The sequence below is a fragment of the Macrobrachium nipponense genome, chromosome 1 (assembly GCF_015104395.2).
Source record: "Macrobrachium nipponense isolate FS-2020 chromosome 1, ASM1510439v2, whole genome shotgun sequence".
NCBI classification, from domain to species: domain Eukaryota; kingdom Metazoa; phylum Arthropoda; class Malacostraca; order Decapoda; family Palaemonidae; genus Macrobrachium; species Macrobrachium nipponense.
In genome coordinates this window covers 119,865,829-119,874,852 of record NC_087200.1, presented here as the reverse complement: position 1 = coordinate 119,874,852, position 9,024 = coordinate 119,865,829, and the positions used below count along the sequence as shown (strand labels likewise).

General features: G+C 37.3%; 1 protein-coding gene across 1 annotated transcript in view; it reads right to left on the bottom strand.

Moving 5' to 3' along the window:
* The window catches only part of LOC135219586 (MAP kinase-interacting serine/threonine-protein kinase 1-like), a 19,224-nt gene extending 10,535 nt beyond the window's left edge, over nucleotides 1-8,689 (bottom strand). Inside the window, exon 1 of the mRNA XM_064256473.1 lies at nucleotides 8,644-8,689. Coding sequence (XP_064112543.1) covers nucleotides 8,644-8,686 — 43 coding nt within the window. The 5' untranslated portion in view covers nucleotides 8,687-8,689. The remainder of the gene's footprint in view (nucleotides 1-8,643) is intronic.
* Between the last annotated feature and the right edge of the window lie 335 nt (nucleotides 8,690-9,024).

Here is a 9,024-nt window from a genome sequence, read left to right as displayed (position 1 = left end):
ATAAAATGTGGTGAATGTGGCCAGATATTCTGGTGCTTTTCAACAGTGGCGTTTTGACCAGATATTCTGGTCAAAACGCCACTGTTGAAAAGCACCCCCTATAAAACTACATAATTATATGGTCCGCCTTTGTTTGAACCGTAATATCATCGTTATTTTTTATCGTTTTAGAAAAGTAATTACATATTTGGATTCCTCCATAAAAGTGCTATCAAAAGTGCTTTGGTTTTCTCTACAACTAATATTAAAGAAGTTACCACGGCCGGATATTCGGCTGGATTTTCGGATCAAAATGGCACCCAGCTAAAGACCATCCCCTAATATTATTTTTCATCTTAGATGAAAAGTAAGAGAATATTTGGAATCCTCGTGAAATGTTCTATTGGAAAAATGCTCTTTTCTCTCTAAGAATAAGAAGTAGTTAGCATGGCCTGATATCCGGAACGAAACTGAACCCGGGTCAAAACCTTCTATAAAATCTACATAAATGGTTGACTTTGCTTCAATTCGGTCCAGTAGTTTGGACGTCTATAGCGAACATACACACTTAATCAGACTGTCAGCTTTATATATGATATATAAAATTATATACAGTATATAAAATACATACTAATATATATATATATATATATATATGTGTGTGTGTGTGTGTGTGTGTGTGTGTGTTTAAAGGGAGAAGGGGTATTTGTGTACGTGCCCGCGACATACGAACTCTTGCAATATTCAGCTGTCTCACAGGTGGATGTATGACATGGGCATCTGCTAATTCAGCAACCTAGTACATTCACCTTTGAATACCGTGGTCGTCGTCAGCGGTACGTGTCCGTCCAGGGGAACTTTCCAACACTGTTTTTGGATCAAAGCTTCAAGAACATTCTGCTCGGTTTTAATCGGATTCCTAGGTGTGTCAAAGCTAGTGTGCATTGTCAAAATCACTAGGTGTGAAGGGTCACACATTTGTTTGTGAAGAGCCAAAGCAAAAAGACATGTTAGAACGGTCGGGATTCGGCATTCCCTTTCTGCTAAAAGGGTAAGTTAACTTGGAAAATGACTAACTTTCCCTAGAGTTTAATTTGTAGTGTTTAACTCCCGTTCTTTGTCCTTCTTTTCAATATGTGTTTTTGTGTGAAAAGTACTGAAAGAATTCGGGTTGTATTCCTTGTGGAAACCTGTCAGCCTTGGCTTATTTACCACATAAAATGGAACTGGTGACAAAACTGATAACAGACTTGGAAATAAGGTGGAATGGTTGAGTGACTTAGTGGGAGACGGGAATCACTCCCCAAACATTATGCAATGCTTTCTTGCAACTGTTTAGTTTTGCTTTTGGGGGTGAAGTTTAACGGGATTTACTATCTATTATGGATCATTTCATTTTGCATGACTTGTTGTTATACTTGCATAATCAACTTTATTTTTGTACATTAGGTTTTTGAATTAAACACATTTTAGAAGTAGGAACAGATTTTTACGAGAGGAAGGGCGAAGCTCTCGGGGCGAGGAAAAGGAAGTCAGTTTCGCGAGAGAGAGAGAGAGAGAGAGAATCTTTAAGCCCGTTTCTATCTGACGCTTGCAACTTTTGTATGTATGTATGTAGTATGATGATGTATGTATATGTATGTAGTATGTATGATATATATATATATATATATATATATATATATATATACATATATATATATATATATATATATATATAGTGTGTGTGTGTATACAAGGTGTCTCAAAAGGTACTCTTGAGTTTTGTATGGTTTACTGAAAATTTCATTGACACAAAGCGGATGAAGTTAGCATGGTAAAATTTACATTAACCGAGAATATCTATGGCGCCATCTTTGATTTGGAATGTTCATCCACAAGTGACCTCTGAACCACGTCGAGAGTGAATTTCTATCACCAGAAATACATATCTCTAACCCCTCAGTGGAATGCCTGAGAATCGAACCTGTGGCCACAGAGGTGGAAGGCCAAGACCAAACCGACCACACCACTGAGGTCCTTTCAAGCCACTGTTTCACGCATGCCTGACCAACATCTGACAACATTTTGGAAAGTCCATTTATGAGAGCATCAGCAGAACTGAATATCAGAGCTATTTCTATCCAAACAATCTTGTGGCATGAGCTCAGACTCAAGACTGTTCAACTCTGTTGAATCATTTCCAGAGAGACCCTCTCATCCTGGAGCAGCTGTAGTTAAAGCTGCGGTCACACATTCACGTATCAAAGCAACATGCTCACATGTGAAACGCTTGAAGAACGCATCAGAAATAAATGTGCATCAATAACTCTCGAAATGTTGTTAGATGTTGGTCAGACACAAGTGAAACTGTGGTTTGATTGCTAAAAATAAGGTGGTGCACACGACAAAGCGTACCACTGACTAATGGATTAATGTATATTTTATCATGTGAATTTCATCCACTTTCTATACAACAGCATAAGTGACTTGAAACACCTGGTGTGTTTGTGTGTTTATGTATGCAACTGGTCTCCTATCTTTTTTCCTTCACTAAGCTCTTAATCTCTTACCCAACCTGATCCTTTTGGACCGTCTTAAATTTAATGTGGAATACAAAAGTGAAGTCACGATGAATAGCAATTTGGCATTGACGAAGTACGGAGGAAAGTGTAAATGTGGAGGGAAGAGTTTTCAGTGGTTTGGCCACATAAAATTCTGACTTTACACAATATGGAAGCCTTGAGAAAAAGGGGAGAGAAAACGTTAGGCTGGAGGTGTGCTAAAAGTGTTGAAAAAGAAGAATTTTATTTTTCAGAAAATTAAGCTCACATAAAGGTGCATGGCACTGTTGCTGAGGGGTCTCCTGTGACGGTGTGCCAGCTAAGTCGGGCAAGTAACGGAGCTCTACTCCTGACATGCTTTACTATACATCCTGAACTTGCAAAATATTTCATCTCAAAACGATTTACTGGATTCAATGTGTAAGAGTGACTACCTTTTCCCCATCTAGACCAACGCCCTTTCTCCTTTGAAATAATTAATAACTAGTTTCCGTAAGTTTTCTCTTAAAGCGAACTAGCCAATGAATCTAACTCTAGACCTGGAGAGAGAGAGAGAGAGAGAGAGATTTGAATTTTGTTTGTTTGTTTGTGTGGTGTTTTTACGTTGCATGGAACCAGTGGTTATTCAGCAACGGGACCAACGGCTTTACGTGACTTCCGAACCACGTCGAGAGTGAACTATCACCAAAAATGCACATCTCTCACTTCTCAATGGAATGGCCGAGAATCGAACCCGCGACCACCGAGGTGAGAAGCAAACACCAAACCAACCACGCCACTGAGGCGCTGCAGATTTGAAATTTATTTCCCAATCTTTCCTGGAAGCAAGTTTTCACTTCTGTGTGAGAGCAGAGACGATTAGTAGTCAAGCCTTATCACTAACAGCACACAGAAAAGCAGGTCATCCGATAAGTAGCGGAGACCAACGAGTGATGGATGATGCAATACTACACACATTTTTGCTCTCTGTATTTTTCCTCAAGGTTGCGTGATACACAAGTGTTGTGTTATCCTAGTTCCATAACGGATCCCCCATCAAAATCTGGATGAAGATGGGCCAATTTTTCAAGCATCAATCTATAGTATTCGAACTTGGTGCAAAGTGAGTAGGCTTTAGTGTATGACCATTATCATTCCACTGTTACTAATGAACTAGTTTCAGTGTTTAGCACACAATATATATATATATATATAATATTATATTAATATAATATATATATATATATATAATTTATATATATATATATATATATATATGTATATATATATAATATATTAATATATGATATATATATTAATTTCTATATATAATATATATATATATAATATAAATATATATAATTTTGTTTCCTGTGTATGTATATATCCATTTTACCTATAATCTAATCCCCTGGTTTCTTCCGGACAAGATATATATAGATATAATAATTTATATCTATATATATACATATAATATTATCATTATATATATTTGTTTTGTGTATTATGTATAATATATATATATTCTTATATTTATAATATAATTATATAATATATATATATATTATATATATATATATATATATATATATATATATTATAATTATTCTATTTGTTTGTATTGTATATGTATATCATTTACTTATAATCTAAGTCCCCTTGGTTTCTTCCGGCAGATATTATAGGAGCGAAAAAGTCTGTTCCTATACTTTAAAATTCCAATTTACATCACATTGAGCAACACTGAACATTTATTGCACCATAAAAAAGTAAAACAAAGCAAGAGAACATGCAGGGGATTAGAGAGAGAGAGAGAGAGAGAGAGAGAGAGAGAGAGAGAGAGAGAGAGAGAGAGAGAGAATCAATGGAGTAGTTGACAGGCTTCCGAGTACCTCATAACCTTTCAAAATAATCTTACATGACGAGGCCTATATTTTTAATGCTTGTTAGAAAGCCTTAGTAATAAGCATGTCGTTCGCCTTTCAAGAATGATGCCATTTAATTTCTTACACATTATAGAAAGGAATAACTCTCCAGTCTCCACAGCTTCATATATTTCTCGGATAGCAGTCCAGGACGTCCACGAGCTGTCTGGCGATAACAAAACCATTAACGGAACAAAGCGAGGTAGAACACTTGACATCAATAACTCTCATGTACCATCTGAACTACACTGCAGACGAAATGCAAACTTACTAATCAATACAGCTCTGGATGAAAATGTTGAGTGTTAAGCTTAATTGCGAAGTCCTTGGTATAATCATGACCAGAAGATCTTCTAACATATCTACATTTGTCCACGTTAAGTTGAGAAAACTGTTACTAGTTAGTGCATCACCTCTCAGTATAAATAAAAAATTCTTTAGTACAATGGCTAAAGTTAAGTTTTAACAGCCGAAATTTAACAACGGTCTCCGGTAACCTACATAAAATTTTGTTATTCTGACTTCAGTTCCGAAATCAATATAAATATGGTACTGAAACAAAGTCCTGAACAAAGGGTTTCGTAAATGGCGGTGCGGTACGGTTAAGATCACATACCAAAGACTACATTCGTAAGAACTGACAATCACAATCCTGATGGTTGTCATTTGCTACGTTGCCAACTTCCTGATATATTCCGACTACAGTCATCTGCATCACTCGATTGGGGCATCTTTAATCCGGTCATGAAATCCCACGGGCTTTCCAGAAGAAAGAGGCCTTTCCGGACAAGGCAGACTTAATTTACAGTCTTTGGGAAACCAAGAAAAGTAGATTTTTTTTTCGCACCATCATTTATTTTCATCGGTAAGGTTGGGCTAGAAAATGTTGGGTAAATATAATCTGTATAGTAATTCATTACACGATTAGAGCCTAAAACATCCTTATCCTATCTTTTAAAAAATGAGTTTAAAGTATATCAAATCTTCATTTACTGCGGCTTTTTTATTTTTTTTTTACTATAAAGCATCCCAAGGATGCTCTATACATGGTAGTTTTTTTTTTTTTTTTTTTTTTTTTTTTTTTTTGCCACATCTACATTACACCCCAACTTAGGTCAAGGGCTGATGAATCAAATCTGGGAGAAGCGGCAAGCTGGTAACGTACTACGTGCCGTAGTCATTGTGGTTTGACTGTCGTGCATACAACCCAGCCCATTGCGCATGACACAAATTTAATAATGAGAATAAAGAATACTTAATATACCCATTACTCCCAGTGAAGCGGCATGTGATGAAAATGTATTCAACATCTCACGAATCCCCATACATCTGAAAAACACCGTTTATCGCGATTCGAAAAGTTCAGCGGGAGAGAGAGGAGAGGGTAAGTCGATTAAAATTTGGAAACAACTAACTGGCACCTAGAAATACTCGTGCATTCGCATTTCAAGATCACAACCCTTTCAGAAAACACCAACACCATCTGTAACAAGCATTTTTATAGTAACGCTAAACAAATGAATGTGCCTTGTGTCCCCAAAAGCCTAAAAGCATTTTAGCTGATAAGTTTCAGTACCATATTTATATTTATTTCGGAACTGAAGCCAGAATAACTTTTATGCAGGTTATAGGAGACCTTTAAGTTTTGGCGGTTAAAAACCAAAGCTTAGCCATCGTCCTAAGTTCTTGAAAAAACCTTTAGTGCAAGGGGCTAAAATGACTTTTTCCAAAGTGGCCAAAAGCTCAAAAGACAGTGCCAAAATGGTTTGCGATCGACATCTGTAATTCTAGCTCTTCATTTAGAGCTAAGCATGCTGGTCTTAATTTTCATGAATTGGAACAAAAATACAATCTTCGGTATATCTAACCCCGTATACCGCTGCGAACTAAAATGTGGCAGTTGACGTTTTTCTATAGAATTTAAAGTAATATTTTTTCGGCCGGCTGTAATTAACCTGTAATTTACCTTTGAACTCTAGCCTTCGGTAAGGGGGACTGATGGGAATGGGGGGGGTTTTGGGTCGGGTAAAACACTTGGGAGAATTATGCCTTATAACTCTATCCTACGGTAAGGGGGACTGATGGGAAAGCAGGGTTAAGGGTGGGGTAAAACACTAGGGGGAAGGTTTTGCCGTGTTATTATTATTTCCTCTTATTTATGAAATTTGAAATACGAAATACAAGCTGAAATAAAGCGATAATGGAGCCGTTATATAGCCAAAATCCACTTATTACTACCACTATTACGATGCTGAATCCTATTACGCATGCACCATGTTATACAAGAGCTTTTGTCGCCCCCCAGTTAGGCAACACGTTCTACTAGGTTAGGTTAGGTTAGGTTGGTTAGGTTAGCATCATAACCTATATGTTACGCTCTAAGATTACCTTTCTATAAGGGAGGGTACCTGTGCCTTCCTCTCCCAGTACCCCCCCTTACAGGACATATGGCTCCACGGTGGTTACGTATCCCACACCCCCTACCAGAATTCAAATATGGCGGTTTGTTTAAGATTCTTGGCCCCGAACCAAAACTTCAAAATTAGTTCAGTCGGAGTAGACTATGGCAGTTGACATTTTCCTATGTTATTTTACTTTACAAGAGTTTACGGTAATATTTTGCCGGTCAACTGTAACTAATCTGTTATTTACCTTTGAACTCTGTACGTCGGTACATCGCACCCCTTGTATCATTATGAAGTCTTCAAAGGTAAATTATGTTTTAATTACAGTCGGCCGAATAAATATTACTTTAAATTCTTGTTCAGTAAGTAAAATAACATAAGAAAATGTCAACTGCCATTGTCTACTTTACCGTGGAATGCGGCTTAGAATTACCCAATCTTCTGTGTTAGGGTGAAAGAGACTGGATGTCAGGTGGACGGACAATCTATTTGCAGTATGGTCTAGTCAGACTGAAATTCCTTCAACCAAGTAGGAGGAATTGCAATGACTAGTTAAGTGAGACACACTAATGGATGAAACTTAACAGATGGACAGACATGAGGGCAATTTTCAGTGGAAAACGTTAGCCTAATATCCCTTCAACTGAGGTTTAGTAGTTATCACAAGATAAATGTGACAAGACACATGAACTAGTTGGGTCAGGTTGAAATTTTTAACTTACAGTGCACCAGGTTAGGTTCCGTGGGGGGAAAACATGGGGTGAGGCCCACCCTTTGGAACCCTGGGTTAAGTTAAGGGTGGTGGTTTGGTTAGTTGGCAACCCTACTTTATAAATGTCCTAGGTCATGCAAAGCAGCCGGGGGAACCACCGGTACAGACAAAGACCTTGCACCCTAGGTTAGGCTAGGTAAAAAAGTATTTAATTGTATTTAACCTTCTATGTATTTTCCTCCATCCCAAAAACCCTAGTTACCAAATGTGGGTCTCCATAATTGTAGGATGTAGGCAAGAACTGGTATCTCTAAAACTACTAATTTGCAACCCATAAATATAAAATCTTATATTCAAGTTAAGAAATGATTAAGGTTTAAAGAAAAATTCTGCTTTCCTAACAACCCAAAACAATATTTCAAAATATAACGTCCGTAAACACAAAATGTTTAATTCAATTTTCAGAATAATCTATTCGTGCGAAACCAAGTTAAGCTTCCTGTGTGTAAATTGGCTTAGAATGACCTGCAAAAAACGTCGTGACGTTATCTCTACCCAAAGTCATTATTTCCCAGTGAAATCGTGACTCCAGAGTCCCAATGACTGACAAGTCACGAAATGAAAGGTAGCAGGTTTGATGTCAGCCCCGCCTAAAAGCAAGGTATGGTAATTCACACGATGGAATTTTAAACTTTTTAACAATGGTAAAGACCTATTTGTCTCAGAGTCATAGTATGAAAAAAAAAAAAATGCACAGAGTCATAGTATAAAAAAAAAAAAAATGCAAAACAATGGTGACTTTCAATCTGGTAAAATAAACAGTAAAACTTAAATTACCCAGCGCACCTGTGGTTCGGTAACTATCTGTTATATGCAACATGGGCGCCGTGTTTAGTATAAACACCAACACAATTCAGCAAATATCTTGACGTAAAACGGACAAACATAAAGGCACCCGGCCGCGGAAGTACTTTTTTGGTTTTACCAAAAGCGATGCAAGAAAATTTTCAATACAGAAGCTTTTCTCCAACAAACTCAACTCACGGAGAAATAAATAATAATCCAACCAAATGTATCGCTTAACACTGAAAAAAACTTACCTTGGTACTCGTGAATGAGAGAACCCGCCATGCTCCCTTGCATTTAACATAGAAAAACATACGTTCTGACACAACAAAAACATCGGACGGCAAGATCTCTCGCACTACGGTGTTCACTTCGAAATGGTTAACTGCTGTTTACGTTTTCCTCGAAAGAAAGATTTGGATCTGGTCTCGAAAGGTTCGTCTGTTCGGAGAACCAGTTCAAATGCCATTTCGGAAAGATTCGGGAACTCGTCTCGAAAAGTTCGCAGAGTTCTTAACAACAATTTTCGATTCTATAGACATAAAGTGTTAAATGAGGGCTCACTGTCTTTCTTAGACCATTTCAAATAGCTTTGAACCCCATTCAGCAATACAAGCCTTTGTCATTAACGACAG